General features: G+C 35.1%; 2 protein-coding genes across 3 annotated transcripts in view; one reads left to right on the top strand and one right to left on the bottom strand.

Moving 5' to 3' along the window:
* Positions 1–81: 81 nt before the first annotated feature.
* Positions 82–3210, top strand: LOC123672604 (seipin). 2 transcript variants are annotated; one of them, XM_045606774.1, is made up of 6 exons: positions 82–695; positions 752–906; positions 1509–1711; positions 1801–1939; positions 1994–2140; positions 2931–3210. In XM_045606774.1, the coding sequence occupies exons 1-6, from the start codon at positions 409–411 to the stop codon at positions 3020–3022; spliced, it is 1023 nt and encodes a 340-aa protein (XP_045462730.1). In that variant the 5' UTR covers positions 82–408; the 3' UTR covers positions 3023–3210. The 2 variants fall into 2 exon arrangements, with proteins under 2 accessions (XP_045462730.1, XP_045462729.1); XM_045606773.1 differs by having other exon boundaries at positions 555–695; positions 741–906.
* A 102-nt stretch (positions 3211–3312) lies between these two features.
* The window catches only part of LOC123672596 (hemicentin-1), a 454027-nt gene continuing 439346 nt past the window's right edge, over positions 3313–17993 (bottom strand). Inside the window, exons 8-9 of the mRNA XM_045606762.1 lie at positions 6645–6820; positions 3313–4594 (exon numbers count right to left, since the gene is read on the bottom strand). Coding sequence (XP_045462718.1) covers positions 4343–4594; positions 6645–6820 — 428 coding nt within the window. The 3' untranslated portion in view covers positions 3313–4342. The remainder of the gene's footprint in view (positions 4595–6644; positions 6821–17993) is intronic.

Below are 17993 nucleotides of genomic sequence, written 5' to 3'. Positions count from 1 at the left end.
AAAGCACAGAACACTAATAATTGTTTAATTTAAAAAAAAAATTTATATGATATTCTGAGCTTAGTATACTCAGATTAGTCATAACCAGAAATTTCAGATGAAAATATTTTGCAAAGTTCGCTTTACTCAGCTTTTGAAAGCCTTCAACGATCTGACATTAAGGTGGCAAAAAAGTTTCTTGAAGTGAGCTTTTATATAAACAAACAAGAATAATCTGATGTTTTATATTTATGCTTTGACATTTATGTCAGTATATGATTTTGAATTGAATTAACAATTTGAATTATCTGTTTTTTTATCTAAGTTAGATTTTAGATAGACTGGTCCGTAATCTGTGTTATCTGGTTCTAGGGTTAATATCTCATTTTTAACTTTTTGTATTATGATTAGTTTTCAAGTTCTAAAACAATGAAGCGATTGATTTCTAGCGTATTCTTTTTTGTGACATCTCCTCGTCGATTCGCTAGAGAGCGCATAAAATTACCTTTAGCAAAATTCGTTTATGATACTATCGACATATATAAATCCCGAACAAAAAAAGGAGTGAACAATTTGAGGGAGATATTATTTAGAGGATCAATTGTAGCATTGTTGACTGCATTGATTGTATGGCTTTCAATATTTATGTATGTTGCATTTTATTATGTCTATGTACCTACTATAACACACGAAAAACCAGTGTATCTCAAATTCAAGTAAGTTATGAAAATATACTAGTTGATTATGCTTTATTCAATTAGAATATTTATAGACCTTGTGAAAAATGGGATGTACACAAAGGTATATGCAGTTTCCCTTCAGGAAGTGTTCATTTTAACCACAAGCAACAATCTCTTATGGCAGGACAGCCATACAAAGTATTCCTAGAACTTATAATGCCAGAATCTCCCACGAACAAAGATCTTGGTGAGCTGAATCTTTTAGGTGTATCAGAAATGTAAACAATTCATTTCTCTGGAGCCCAAATATTTTGAAGTTTAGCTCATAAGAACCTACTATTTCATTTCTGGTCAGAAATCACTTTCGATATATTATTTGAATAGTAAAATCTGAATATTTAACTATGTTGGCAATCTTAATTCTCCTTCAGCTATATTTTTGATCAAATTGAGATTAAGATTGACCCTAGTCCTGCTATTCAATTTTTTCAATGAAAGATAAGATAAGCTTGATTGGACATGAGTAGCAAAGAATGAATATGATGAGTACAATTATTTGATTATAAAAGAGAGGAACTTTAACCTTATTTTCTTTTGGAAGATATGGGCACATATCATCACTGCATATTGCAAAAATGTCCAGAAACAAATAACTATACCCTAAAACCAAACATTTTTTATAATCACTACATAATTTTTTTGGTTTTCAATGTTTTTTTAGTTAGTATAGGTTGGATAAGTAAAAATTCATTTAATTAATGTAGCAACATTCCATGCAATTATGAATCTTTCTCATAATTTATACTATTTTGATGATATTTTACTGTGGGATTGGATTTCCCTTTTCAGGGATGTTTATGGTTTGTGCGGACTTTCATAGTACTGATGGCCGTTTAATCACAAACTCCTGTAGATCTGCTATGCTTCGCTATCAAAGTGTTATGTTGGATATTCTTTTTAAAATGGTCTTGAGTCCCTTTTATATGGTCAGGCATTTTGAAGAGAAACAGAAGATTTATATTGAACTCTTTTCTAGTTATTTAGAACCAGAGGCAAGTATTTAGTTTCAGTCTTTCTGTTGAAAGAATTTTCTTTAACACAATTATCACCATTAATCATCTAAATTTTTTCTATTTTTCAGGATCAAAAGGTGTCAGATATTCACATAGAAATACAGACTAAACATATCGAAATATATTCAGCTAAATTCACTATTAGTGCCAATTTTTCGGGTCTAAGATATATTATGTTTCATTTTCCCATATTATCTGCAGTTATTGGTGAATTTTAACATTTTTTTTTTATAAAACAACCATTAAATTTATAACTTTCAGGTATCACATCTAACTTATTCTTCATTGCTTTTGTGAGTATGATCAGCTGGTATCAGATTATCAATTCCGAAGAATATTTGGAGTATCTTAGATCTCATGGTGAAAATAATCCAGAGGATGTTCACAGAACTTATATTTTGGAGAAAGGTAAGTCAAATGATTCTTAATCAGATTATAAATGAACTTTAGATATTTATTCGATAATAAAGTAAAATGTTTTTTATCAATCAATGTACTGAATAATAATATTCAAATCATTGATGGTTGATCATAACTAAAAACACAAATCTATGATATAACTATGTATTTACTATCAAAAAGTATTGATTTAAATTTTATGTTTCTGCAGTTTTTTTCGTTGAATTTCAGACTTTAGTGTGAACTGTATGAAGATAAATGAAAGTTATAATCTCCAGTAATGTTTTCTTGAAATATAATGTTGTAAAGTAATACCAAACATTTGTGTATGCACTTCAGGGATTAAAATCGTGGTTTCAATCTCTGATTTCAGGGACTAAAAGGGTGTTTTCAATCCCTAGGGATTAAAATCCTCATTACGGTAACAATACTACTTGCACACTACTCATACAAGAATTCGGGCACGTTTTTGACAAATTAATTATTTTTATTGGAGGCATTATTTTTAACTGGTCATAGAAATGTATGATATGATATCTTTCTAATATTTTCTCACAGTGCATATAATAACGGATGAACCTTGTGACCAAAAGTGATTTTTAATTCCTCAGCAAATTGTACAAACAATTCGCCTCAGGATTAAAGATATCACTTGATTGAAATATCTTTAATGAATTTATATTGCATTCATAAATTATTCTTATGCTTATCTGGTATGACCTCATAGTCTTCATAAATCAATTATTAAAAGTCTATAGACATATAATTGTAATAGTAAAGCGAATATTTCTCTTTTTAGATACTTCTTCATCAGAAGAAGATATTTCAGTTGTTGGTTCAGAAGAGGGTGAGCGCTTGAGGAGGAGAGGAATGAGTGCATCAGAATGTTAAACGGCTTTATTCAGCCAGCAATAGTTCCTTATTCCATAAAAAACTATAATTTACCAAAGATGATAAATATATTTTTATATACTGTTTATTATTGTTCCAGGTGTGTTCATTTTATTTTTCATAGCCTTTTCATTTGTCTGAAGGCTATTCGAGAGTTCAATGAATTCAATACATCTTGTCAAAAGTAATTCCTAATATTGTTTTTTTCTACTTACTTTTTCTAATCCTTCAGTATTTTCTCATTCATTAAAAGAGCCAGTTCATGGATTATTTTTAATTAAAAAGCTGGACATATTTGGACGTGTATTTTATTATTACTTACATTCATCTTAACATTTAAGCTTGACCTATCAACAGATTTATACATGTAAAAACTGGAACCAATATAAAACTATACATTTATATTATTTTAAAATATACAAGAAAATTGATTTTTCTCAGTTGTATGTGTTAAAAGTAGATTGAAATTTTCATTCAAAATTGCCAAATTTTCAATTCAGTGTTTTGCATTTTCTTACAAAATTTTACTTGGGGATAGTTTCATTAAAGGCAGCTATCACAATTCCACCTAAAAATATATCCACTACTCGTCTAATATTACAGAAAACGATCATATTATACAGCTATTTATGAACCAGCCCCCTTTTTTATGTTTTCTTAAAAATCTATATGGATTGGTTGGTTTCGATTTGCCATGGAAATTTTGGAGGAAATAAATTGTTGATTGCTGATCTTATTACTTATTACTTCCATTTTGTTCAAAAAATTAAAGACTAATCAAATAAGAAAATACGTGTTTCCAAATTTATTTTTCATTTATTTCTGTTTGGAGATATATAAGTAACAAAATACTGAAAATTAATTTTACCTAATTATTCAAACACCAATTGAATTATGGGATCACAATGCTCATAAGGCGTTTCAGGTTTTCACCATCAGAATTTCAAAGTAAATTGAATTTGAAATTAATAAAATTTCTCAAAAAAAAGGAGATAATTTTCTTCAGTTTTTCGTTAATGTTATGCTATATTAATAATTGAATAGTTTATGAAAGGAGAAAATAATCTATATAATGCTGGCATATATCTTTCAAATAGTTTTCGAAAGATGTTGCAAACGTTATTATCTTCATAAGTCGGTGCACGAGAATGAGAGAAATTTATCGTCGAATGGTTGCAAAACACTTCAACAGTTAAGACCTTAAAATAATCCTATTATGAAGATTTTTCGTGGAATATTCGGCAATTTTTGAATGGAAATTTGTAGTCGATCGACGATGGGACTTGAAGTATACCACCTGTGGATTCTCATCTATGTCAGTCAGTAACAATTCAGTAATAAAAATATAACACTTATAAAGTACATTTTGGCAAAGTTACTGGGTGATTCGTTCATCGATACTGTGGCTTCTGTATGGACTATGTATCCGCTAGCATAAGTCATATTTACAAAAAAATTTCCTTCGGATATACCATTTGGCGACCGTACCATAAACGTATACTCTCCGACATCTGTAGCTGAGACTTTAGTAAGGAACAGCACGGCTTGGTGGCAGTGGGGGGCAGATGAATTCTGAAAAATACAAAATGAATGTAGGTTAGGAGAGATAATTAAACAGTGTCTTCAAGGATAGGAATATGAACATTTTGGAAAGAAATGCATAGAAAAAAAACAGTCAAACCGAACGAGAACACTTTTCCTTTTCAAAACACATCTAAACTCCAATTTGAAACAAAGAACAGAAGGGCAAATACTCGCAGAAATCGTCACGTGAGGAAAAAGCGTTATGCTTACGCCAGGTCTTCTTCTCTCTACGCGCTAGTAACGAGCAGTAAACATTTTGCAGAGCCGTCAGTTCGTCGTATTAAGGTAAGTCCATAGTGCACTGTCTCTCGCTCAATCATGGCTAGCTTGAAGCTCTCCGCAAACCTACACGTGATTGCAGCTGATTTTGACCATTGTACCTGCTCGGAAAGTCTTGCTGCGTGTCCAGAATCTCGCTTCATCTTATTTGGCATCATGGACCCATGCCATGAGCATCAGGCCTAACTTAATCGAAAAAACTACACATGCTCATGAAATGAATAGGATTCGTTAAAAAAAACACTGGTGCAAGTCTTTTACCAATGGAGAACACTTGAGATATTGAAATTTCCTTATCTACGTCCATATTCTTAACATTAGTTTAAAGAAAACTAACTAGGAAGAATATAGAAATCGCTGCGCGGAAATTCTACATTCAATTGATATTTGATCTGGTGAAACAGCAAGCAAAATGGGAAATAATAATTCATTTCGATAAAGCAAGTTTGGAAGACGCACTCTAAGGCCAGAGCCTTGATTTTTTCCCGCTAATCTGCTACGGTAAAACGAGAAGCGGTGCACTTTGGGCTCTGTGAACAGCTCTTTTTGGATTGCCAAAGATACACTACTATAATCAATAAAAATCTACATATTAACATTCGATTACAATTGACAAAATGACTTAAAAGAATTTTTTTGGACTGCGATCTAAATATTGTCATTCTAAAAGAAATGTATTCATGTGAACAAAAAATTAAGATAATGCTGAAGGCTTTCACGACCGGATTGCCGAAAATAATTAGAAAATTCCAGGCTTTATAGGCGTGGTCTATTCACCAGTGGACTTGTCCTAACTATTAGGAGCTATAAGAGCCGCCTAAAACAAAACAGAATTTGCCATGGTGATATTCAACCTGCATTGATGGAAAGGGCACACTAAGAAGAAGCTGAAATGTATTTGAATTAGGAGGAATTGAATCACTTAAAGCAATCAGTCCTAATTCCTATACATTGGGATCTCTCTACAAGTGTGATTTTCTGTAGACTCTGTATCCTCCAGGAGGAATTGAATCACTTGAGACAAGCCTTCTTGTCCAATGGTATAACCGACTAAATGAAAAAACTTCTTGAAGATATAACAGATCTAACCAATTTATAAATTAACAGCAAAACTGGAACTAGTGTTAAGAAGTGCTGCTAAAGATTAAATTAACCAAGCACTCCCCGAACATGCTCTCACCGAAAAACCCAACACCTTTTTCTCAAAGACAGAAATCTTCCCAAATATTGAGAACTATTATATACGAATTATATGAAAATAAACAAACATTCAAATAACATCAATAGAAGGGAAAACCACCTTTAGTTCCTTGCTGGTTACCAGCAAAAGATCATACATAAACTCAGAACTGAAAAGTAGAGGGGATGAAGGATATAGCTTCTCCCACTCTGAGGGATAAAGTATATTTTTGATAATTTCAAAATATTTAAAAGTTGATGACGTAACTGCGAGATGTCTTGCAGAACCTTCTTAATAGACGGATTTAAGAACCTTCTAGATTTGTGGTAAATCGGTTAACAAATGAACCATTGGATCTCGGGCAGGTTTCATCCTTATTAGAAGAAGTTTCGAATATTATTTCATCATAACTCATTCATCGTTTTAAAAATTCCGGTTGCAACATCGTATGTGATAAAGCATCATGGATAAAAAATGTGTCACTGTTTTTCGAAATGCGTTCTTAAATTTAATTTTATGGAGGTTAGTTTGATTATGCATTATAAAGAGAATATATTTGATTTAAGAGAGTTGCCTTACCGTTATTCTATATGCAATCACAGTGGTGTCAGCATCTCCTGGCTTGTAGACCTTATTTTTGGCTATCCAGAATGCTCTATTGTAGGGAGGGTTAGCGCAGAACTCCATCGTCAATGTGAGTGGTTGTCCAAATACTGCCGTGACGTTTTTATGGATCGGCGTTACTACAGGCTTACCTGTAAAATTAATTATACGAGTTTAGTAGAAAGTAGAGTCTGTATTTGGCAATTTTATGGGCGAAGTCTAGCCAAGGCTACTCCACGCAACTCCCGGAAGTATACAGGGTGTCCCGTAAAGACCACGTCAAACCGAGGGAGAATGTAGATCAAAGGATAACCCACCTGCTATGACAAAATTCCCATTATAAAAGTCTTACCGTTTTCGAGATATTATTTTTTTTTTGAAAATAATGAATTTTTGCCCCTTTCAATAGTTTTGTCCTTACGGTTGGTACAAATTTACATCTTTTTGGTTAATTTTTTCAGTAAAATATTGCTGAAGAATGATTTTAACCTTTACATTAAAAACATCCTCCGAACATTTTAAAGGGGGGCTATGAGAAATATTTTTATAGGAAATTTTGGTAGTGGATTATTTTGTTCATGAAGTTTAGCCCAACGTAGTGGAAAAAAATGTACCGAGCTACTGCTGCACATTACACCAATAAATGATCTATTTTATAGTGATTTCAAAGAGGTATCACACAAGTCATTTGTTATTCAAAGAAAAAAGATATGGCTGTTTTTATCCAAATGGGTACGTTTTTGACAAAATCAAGTTTGTCAATTATGTTAAGAAATCTTCGATATTGCATTACTTAGTGAACAATGGCAATTGTTTTCGTGCGAAAATATTACTCGTATAATTATTCACCTCAACGAAATTCAATTTTGCCGGCAAATTTTGCGAAAACATCATGCAGATCCAGATTTTTTTAATAAGATCATTAGGAGCGATGAGTTTTTCTGTACCAAGGATGGGTACATGAATCTCCACAATTTGCATGGCTGGAATATCATAAATCAACAAGAGGTGAAAGAAGATAGATCACAATATCGATTAAAGATCAATTTATGGACTGGAATATTTAATGGTGCAATTTTGGGCCCGATCGAACTGCCGCCATCGCTGAACGCAAACAATTATTTGGAATTTTCAACCAACCAGCTGCCCATTTTATTGGAAGATGTGCCTCTGGCGCTGCGACGTAGTCTGTGGTACAGTGACTTTATTAATATAGTCACTGTAGTCTGTGGTTTCAACATGATGGATGCCCAACACATTACGGACTCGAAGTTACCGCTCATTCAAATAGAACTTATCCCCACCGGTGGATTGAAAGAGAAGGTGAAATTTTGTGGCCTCCTCGTTCACCTGACCTAAATCCTATGGACTTTTATTATTGGGGCTGCCTAAAAGACAAAGTATACGCAACAAACATGCGTGATGAAGCCGATTTGAGAGAACGCATCCGCAATTCGGCTTCATCACGTATGGGTGTTGCGTATACTTTGTCTTTTAGGCAGCCCCAATATTGAAAGTCCAGAGGATTTAGGTCTTCATGTACCCATCCTTGGTACAGGAAGACTCATCGCTCCTAATGATCTTATTAAAAAAAATCTGGATAGGCATGATGTTTTCGCAAAATTTGCCGGCAAAATTGAATTTCGTTGAGGTGAATAATAATGTGAGTAATATTTTCGCACGTAAACAATTGCCATTGTTCACTAAGTAATGCAATATCGAAGATTTCTTAACAGAATTGACAAACTTGATTTTGTCAGAAACGTACCCATTTGGATAAAAACAGCCATATCTTTTTTCTTTGAATAACAAATGACTTGTGTGATACCTCTTTGAAATCACTATAAAATAGATAATTTATTGGTGTAATGTGCAGCAGTAGCTCGGTACATTTTTTTTCCACTACGTTGGGCTAAACTTCATGAACAAAATAATCCAATACCAAAATTTCCTATAAAAATATTTCTCATAGCCCCCCTTTAAAATTTCGGAGGATGTTTTTAATGTAAACGTTAAAATCATTCTTCAGCAATATTTTACTGAAAAAATTAACCAAAAAGATGTAAATTTGTACCAACCGTAAGGACAAAACTATTGAAAGGGGCAAAAATTCATTATTTTCAAAAAAAAAAAATATCTCGAAAACGGTAAGACTTTTATAATGGGAATTTTGTCATAGCAGGTGGGTTATCCTTTGATCTACATTCTCCCTCGGTTTGACGTGGTCTTTACGGGACACCCTGTATATCTATTCATACAAATATATTAGCCATTTTGCCTTGGTTCCTCTGCACTAAGATTAATTATCAACATCTTACACCGTCTTTATAAATCATGATTGTAACATTGTAGTGGCCTAAGCAGACCCTCGAAATATTTTTAATTTACTTATTGCGGCTTTGAAAACTTAGAGTTCTCAAAATTAAAATAAGAATTAATAACACACAATTTATGAAATTTGAGAATGGAATTCCAAGTGCGAAAACATCATTTTTCCTACGACTGCTATGAAATATCGCCTTTGTAGAATCATTTACTTTCATTCAAAATAAAAGATTCCGCATGATATGCGATGAAACCATTAAGTTTCAAACTTAATGGAAAAATCGGTGTTGAATCATTTCAGACTGTGAGAATGATTCTGTTCGCTGATAGACTGAAATCAGGCCTTTGAAAATTCGTTGCTATGGAAAAGCAGGAATTAAATATATTTCCTTGAGTGATTCCCGATTAAATATGCAAATTTGAATATTTGGAATCCGATATTTTTCCTAATTGTTGAATTTATAATAAGCAGAATATTTATTATTTTCTGTATCTACCTGCTGAAATCCAAGGTCTGGCAACTTTTGCTCTCCTAGTGCCATTGGTTGTTTCACGTCGTTTGGCGTGTTTGAAGTCTGTTTTCTGAATTTCTGATATATTTATAGGTATTTACTTCAATATATTTTGAGTTAATATGAAACGTTGATTCACTATGGGACATAAGAAATGCGTTCTTTGTGGAGAAACTCGCGAATTGAGTGAAATATCGTATCACTAATATGTTTTCATTTCTGCGCGCTTCATGTAAAATTTGATAGTTCATGTTGGGGACAAAATTTGCTTACTGAAAATGACATATGCTCCCTCTATCAATGTTTGTTACTCTCAGGTTCGACTTGAGCGTTTCAATTTCTAATGTTTATGTTCGAACCTTATCGATTAAGGTCATTCCCTGCAGTGAATAATCAACTATAAAGTAAAATTTGCAGTATTTCGGCTTTCACCGAACGTCAGAATTTAAAACCAGCGTTGGAAAATCGTTTTGTCGCATCGGTCATTATATCGCAGCTGTTGACACAAGCGAAATATGCTTTCCACTTGACATTCGGCGTTGACCGAGCACGAAATCCAATAAAAATAATAATTCCGAAAATTAACAAGCGCATCGGGTTATCATGGAAATCCCACCAATTTGCCACGCCTTCAAATAATTACAATGCCGATTGCGAAAAAATGGAAATGGATTCTGGAAATAGCGATGTAATCGAATCACGTTGGCCGTATCTCTCTCTCTCTCTCTCTCTGTCATTGCTTTCACGGTTTTTCATTTTTTGTTGGGATTTTATTCGGTTTTATTCTTCCTGTGAGTTTTTAATGAATATATTCGATTCTCTCCAACGAAAATAGAATTGGATTTATTGTCCCCAGAATGATTCAACTATTCATTTTAGTTCATTGCATCTGATAAATTACCCATGGAATTCTAATATAGAAGCATATCAAAATATTATACTCAGTGACGTATAAAGATTATCTTTATACAATGTTAGAACTCAGCAGAATTGGAAAAACCGGGCTTTTTCAGCCACTATACTACGCTGAATGTTTCTGCTTCACTTTGTATTTGCAGTTTTAGAATTTCGTATTCTTTTTTATTCATTTTTATTTTTCAATTCGCGAAGATGTCTAAGATATTGCTTTTAGAGAGTGATTTTCAGTCGTTTATTGTTCTGACTTTCCACTGTCATATTCCAATACTTTTCTCGAGCCTTTGTTTTTGCGTGATTCGATTTTGCCGAAAGCTTTATTTGTCAATGTCTTAATATGAACCTCCAGTTTATTAAGTGCTCCTATCAGGAATTTGCTTTGTATCATTTTTAGTAATTTCAATTTTCTTTTTGTTCATGATGAGCGGTACACATCCATTATGTCATAGTAGGTCAGATGATTGTTTATCTATATTCTAACTTTCAGTGATTTATCAAGTATGCTTTTTCCATTGATTAACATGTATAAATGATTTTTTATTATGTTTGTATTTCTTTCTGCTTTTTCTATGTGACTATTAAAAGTCAAGTCCATTATTGCCAAGATACTTATCTCTAGGTTGTTGATCTCAATTTTCGTGGTAGGTTTAGTTTTCTTTCTTTTATATCCGAACAGATTATCTGACTCTTGGCTTCACAGCCCCTAAATTCGCCATTTGTTGTACCATTTTATGAGATATTCTACTTGTATTTGCAGTATTCTTGTCGCAGCTTTTTCATTTTTCCTTACGCTACAGCTGCAGAGTCATGGTTCAATGTTTTCGTCCTCAGAGGTCATTATGAAGTAGAATTTTCTATTTTCCAGGTATGACTCGATGAGTTTTGTATGGGCAGTTGGAATTTCAGCTTTTATCATATTGCATGTCAATCCTTGGTGCCAAACTTTGTCACCCTCTCTCAGGAAACTCCAGTTTTTCATCTCGGGATCACTGATGGAATCATCAGTATGGCAATCGGTGTTCCCTGCCATATATACCTTCAATATTCTTAGCGGATCATGGTGACTTTGCAGTAGCGCGGTTGGGTTTATGTCCTAAGCGGTGTCGTTCTTCCGAGAGATGCGTAGCTCACGAAGTCATCTCTCGGACAATCAAAGAGTCACTCTCTTGGTATTTAAATTCACTTCAATTTTTCATATCGCCAATGGTCGAATTTTACATTCCTCTACATCGGAAATTAGTTACCATTAAGCCTTCTTTACGGTTAAGGTCTGTTCAACCTTCATAAACCGTATCATCCAATTTATGCGGAAGTCAATGCTTATCACCGGAGAGCGTTTAATCTGTGGAAGTTTCGCAGACACAAACATGACATACGAGTATGTAGCAGCGGGCGTTCAATCCAGGTATCTTTAAATGGGGATTAGGGGTATTCTACCTAGGAGGGATATGCTTGAATGTGAAATGGGGATACGGTGGAAAACTGGGTGGAAATCCGAACTAGTTTATGTCGGTGAAATTTAGGAATGCGGTATGGCGAGATCTTGCTAATGCGCGTAAAGTGATGCTTAACTAGAATTTAATATCTTAAGATGTTTGATCGTAGCTAATTAGTTTTTGACGACCGTTATGCTGAATTATCTGTACAAAATGACTGATATATCTTTGCGATTTTTGGAGGATTGCAAATGAATTATATGGAATTTTATGATAACATTATGTCATTTATCACATTTCCTTGAGGAAACAAAGAAGCTCATAAAAATAATAAATGCATGCTTGAAAGGTTCGATATACACCATTGAGCAGGGTGTCTCAAATGAAAGTTTATATGTCAAAAAGCGATTAAAAAAATTAGTAGATTGTCCAAAAAATGTCTGAAAAAAATTATAAAACTACACTACGAGTATTTGAGAATTTATTTTTCAAAAATAATGTCGTCCAAATGTCTACCCTCGCGTTCACGACACTAATTCAATCTAAAAATAAAATTCCTGATGACGGCTTGGAACCGTTTCAGCGATCAGTTCAAACATCAATACGCTTTATTTTACGATAGAGACCTTCGATTCATAAGATTCATAAGAGGTTTTCACTATTTGTCATTTTAAAGAGTTCGTCATTGTGGAAAGTCCTTGTTTTTGAAATTTTTTGGAATGGAAAGAAGAATTAGATGATTTTTTGTTGAAGAATAAATATATGCATTGTGGGTTGTGGTCCTTATATTGTGACTAAATTAGTTCACGGCCAAGGACAAATTAGGGAAATAAAAGAACGGGATAAAAACACTTATTCAATTTATTTCCAATACACTAAAAATGTGTGAAGAAGATATTTAGATCTAATTGTTTTTTTGAGGGTCGCTGGACACTTGTCGTTGCGGCTCGGTCGCAGGTACTTTTTCGCCGGACTCGGGAACAGATGTGAAAATATTTACTCTTCTCGTTGTCGGTGCAAGTGTTGCACATATGTTGTAGTTGTAGACTGGACTGAACTCAATTGAATTATTCACCCTGAAATGCCGATTTTTATGGGCATTCAAGCCGTTTTCCATTCGAACGTTAGCGAAGCCTTTCTACAGATCCCTTAGGGGTGTGGCTTTGATCATTCCAAGTTTTTACAACGTTTCAAGCATTCTGGTTCGAAATTTAACTTAACTCGAATATTTTCGAGAGAATCGATAGGCTAGTGGCAGAGATACATTGGACATTAGTGAAATTTCTCCTTACTGCTGGAACCATGTTCTTTGATAATATCCAGGAAAGCTCTTCAGTTCAGGCAACAAGAACTCTCCTAACATCCTCACATAACGCTCTCACTGCGAATGAAGTGGTTTTTACTGCTTGCCTTTCGGATCGGTTGCAGTCCAATAGCGGCAGTGAATAAGTTCAAAATTTGCTTCAATTCTTGCACCAATTAAATTTATGAGGGTTCACCTTTAGATCTTCGTGCAAAATGCGGCGTTGTACAATCTATGCAAATTCAACGTACTTGCACATTTCCGAAAGGAAAGATCGGGATCATCACAAACAGACCGATTAACTCATTCCTCGTTTCCTTACGTTCTCAGTAATCTTCGGTTTATCTAGTGTTGAACCAGTTTCCTCAAATTTTTTTTTCCGAATGGGACAGATGCTTGGTGCATCATTTAAGTGACGAATACCTCGATTTTTGGAGAAATTTCTCCGCGTTACAGTCACAGAATGACCATTATCGTGAACTACGAATATTTCTGTAACAGATCCGACTAGGATAAAATTTAGTTTGTATATGTAAAATAATCACTCGAATATTCATGCCGAATATGAGGAGGATGTACGGTTATGTGATCTCCAAGAGTCTTTTTTGGAATGAATGCTTCGCCTTCTCACCACTTCTATATACATTACAAGAAATTTCGTCGTTTTTGTATCTTCTGGAAAGAAAGAACAAAATCTATCTGAACCAATAAAATACAGAGAGATAGCATGCTTCTATAACTACAAATCGTTTTGATGCCGAATTTTTCTACAGTTGTCGTTTTGATTTGTGGGCAAGAGGAGATATGGTGAGGAGGGTTTGTTATAATGCTTATGATTCTGAATGCAATTCAAGTTCAGATTACTTAAGTAGGAAACGATTAAGTGAATCGAGTTCTGAATCTGAATTTGAGATCTGAAGCCTTCGAGGTGGTCGATATAAAAATAATAATAATCGAGGTTCTGGAGATGAAACCCTTTTTATTATAGGTGCGTCTGATCGACGTTCACATTCTTCAGATGCAAAATCAACCAGCTCTTTCCACACCAAATTATTCAAATTTTCTGAAAACCACCCTCTCAGTCGGAGGCTCAGCAAACTTTCCAACTTTGTTAATCTGACTTGTTCGAACTTCGAACTATCGTCGACATTATAAATTTGGAGATGTTTGGGAACTTTTACGGTAGTCAACAGTTGGACAGACCCAAATGCAAAGCAGGTAATTGTTGTTCTACTCAGTTAATTCAGAGGGTTGAATTAGTCAGCGGAGCGTCAAGAGTGAAATAGCAAGCATCTGTGGTGGTCGACGGCACACTTCACACACTCCGGACTTGATTATGCAAACTTAACGTTGACAATCGCGATCCTTTGTGAGGGGATAGGTTGAATTTGAATGGGCGATAGGGCAATTGGCTCATAACAGGAAACCATTTTGAATTAGTTGATACACCATAGATATACTGTCAATATATTTCCTATCTTTCTTACCTATACCTAAACACTTATGATACAGGAATTGTAATAAAGCACTGTAGTCCTGACGAATTTTTTCGTTATAAAACAATAAAGAACTAAAGCTAACCAAATATTTCTTAGGTTCTACTGAACCGAACTCATCTTAGTATCTCTGAATAGACAGGAGTTCAGCAATAAAAGCTCAGGACTGCTGACAGGAAACTATTCGATATAAATGTAGGATCCAGTCATTGTTCCCTGTTAATAATTGACATGGTCAAAAGGATGCTTGGCGACCTATTAGTTTCTTCAAGCGTCGAGGGCATGACAGTTTCAATGAATTTACAGGGAACGAATTGTTGTAAATAATATAAAAAGGGAGTGTTAATTCTTCGAGGTGTCGAAGATATGTAACGGCGATTGTAAATCTTAAGAGATTTACTGGGGTTGGGAAAGCTAAAAAATGAGACGGTGGTACCGGATGTCACATCTGCGCATCACGTACTGGTCCTTCGAGAATGCATGTCTGAGATTTCCAGGAATCCGCGAAGAGGTTTGTGGGCGGTACGGCAAAACTCTTATTGGACTAGGAGTGGTACTTGGTAATTTCGCCCGATATCGGGGTGATGCTATGGGTGTGACCAAGTCGGAAGAAGGGAAGTCGATAGCCAGGGGAGGTGAGTAAGTTCCAGCCAGAAGAGAGTCTAAGTTCAGGCTTAGTCGAGTTAAGAGTAAGTTCGGTCGGTCAAGACTTGAGACGTAAGACGGTTCGCGGATTAGAATAAGACGAGTCGCGAACGAATTGAAGAAGAGACAACCGAAACTTGAAATAAGACGAAGACGTGATATTCGAAGACGTTTCGAGTAATTAACATACCTAATCATACCTCTAGGCGATCGATTAACCAAGCCTACATTTCTATGACCTCGAAAGAAAACGCATGACATATTAAAGTAGGTTGGTGCAAAGCGACTACTTATGCCAAAAAATGCTATGATGGCATTCTCCCTTTGGATCCGCCACTGGCTTGACATGACTAGGGTCTTTCGTGATTCATGAGAAACACAATTTTAGTGATATCTGTCGGATAAGTTAAGACTAGGTTACCTGGGACCAGAAGGTGGTGAAACAGACCCTTATTCGGGGCAGGCGTTAGGGGTGAAACAGTGAAGCGACTGTTTCAGGCGCCTCTTTTCGATGGGCGGCAATTTAGCCCAGTTTGTGGCCTTCTTTTCATATTTCTGGAAAAATATAGTCTTGATTTCTTAAAAACAACATGAGGTTGGTCCGCTTTGCTGCGTTTATCAACATTCCCTGCAATAAAAATCTCCAAACCGTCTTTACTAAGCCGCCTGTGCAATAATATAAACATCATTGCCTATTACCCTAATTGAATGTGGGATGGAATGAATTTCACAAAGACGAAAAACAACACTTCGAATCACGTGGAAGTTATTTACATATTCAACATATGGAAAATTCCTACGATTCTGAATTCGAAACTAGTTACTGATAAATGCTAAATGTTTTCAGCGGAACATATGTTTTTAATCCTATTTAGTTTTCGAAGCTTTGCATGCCTTACCGCCCTTTGTATCTTGTGGTGTAATAGGTAATATTTCATTGATCGTATATGACCGATTGTGAATGTGAGAATCAGATATATTACTTACGCATTGTTCATTGGCTTCGAAGAAATCCAGCAATTTATTGTATGTAAAAATGTCCGAAAAAAAAGAAACCCAGTGAAAACGACTTTAGAAAGAAACGATTTGCAAAATCGCTATATAAATCAAAAATGGCGAATTATCAACGAGGCAGGTGATGTTTTTTGTTGGGGGGGGGGTGGTTGTTTATTGATACTTTTTCAGCAGGAGCGCCAAAAATTCTTTGCTCGCGCCGGCCCTGCCCTTATTATTTCCTAAAAGAGAAAAGAGTCTAGGGCATGATGTTGACAACTGATTTATAACGGAACCAATTTCTGTTGTACCTAAATCTTAAGAAATGTTTTATTAGTTCTTTGAAGTATCCAAGGCATATCGTTTTCAATTAATTTACAATGGAACCAATTTCTGTTCAAATCGAGACATATTTCGAGATTTATTAAAGGTTGAGAACTCTCAAAAACGAACATGATACGTACGACATGTTATAAAAATACTCTCGGATCGAGAATATTCCATGGTGAAAACCACCCAAATTTCTAGTATTTTGTGGGCGGTACGGCCAAAACTTTTCAGAGAAACGAAGAAGTGGTGAGGGTTAAGGCACGTGGCGAGATAAGAGGACGATTCAAATTTCCTAATGAATTTGAAGTGAAAACGCACAAACAATAGGATATTTGAATCGCCCCCTCACCTCGCCACGTGCTTCTACCCTCACCGCTCCAACATATTTCTTCCCTTAATGTGACGTCACACACCGTCATTTTTGGTTCTCCTGTCAGTGTTCGGAATCCAAACAAATAAATAGTCATTCAAATTAGTACGGTGTCGTTGAAGGAATTGGATTATTTTCATAAATAAGAGTATTTGAGGAACGATTTCAGTATTAATTGATAGACAGAAGGAACGAGGTTAATACCAGTAAGTTTGAATCCTGTATCATTCCCCAGATTTTATAAAAAGCCGTGTTTATTAGTTGAACTTCAAGTTCGAACTTACTGGCATTAATCTCGTTCCTTCTGTCCATCAATTAATAGTAAAATCGTTCCTTAAATAATCTTATTTATCAAAGTAAGCCAATTTCTTCAACGACAACGTACTAATTTGAATGACAATTTGTTTGTTTGGATTCCGAACACTGACAGGAGAACCAAAAATGGCGGTGTGTGACGTTATCACTAATAGAGCGTATTGGGGTTTTCTTATTTTTGTTAAGCAGTGGTATTCCTTCTTGCCATTTGACCGGCTCTTTTCATAATGTTCGCTACATTACTTCAAACGACTCGGTTAACGGTAGCTGACATAAGGAAATTCGTCTCGTAAAGAACTTATATTGTTGGTATCGTTGAACCCAAAGTGACTTCACCGTCGGTTTCATCCACACAGAGAAAATCACCGTTGTTTCCATCACAAGACCCCATATCCTCAATTCCAACAACCTTATCAGTCTGAATAGAGCCGATATCTCAGGATTTCGGGGTTCAGCATGGACGCCCTTTTCCTCTGACGTCCCGATGCAGATTCCGACGTCTTGGAAGCTGAGGATCCGGTCCAAAATTGGAAACCGATCCCTAAAGACGTTCGACCCGCATCAGGGGTTTCCTTAATGCCCGCAATTCGGCAGAAGACGACAAATTGTTTGGATGTCGAGTCCGCATCCGAGTCCAACATTGGCCAACTATGATTACGGAATTGGCCACAACGCGATGCCACTC

The sequence above is a fragment of the Harmonia axyridis genome, chromosome 2 (assembly GCF_914767665.1).
Source record: "Harmonia axyridis chromosome 2, icHarAxyr1.1, whole genome shotgun sequence".
Taxonomy (NCBI): Eukaryota; Metazoa; Arthropoda; class Insecta; order Coleoptera; family Coccinellidae; genus Harmonia; species Harmonia axyridis.
Note: the sequence above shows the minus strand (reverse complement) of the source record. Positions and strands in the feature narration are given on the sequence as shown.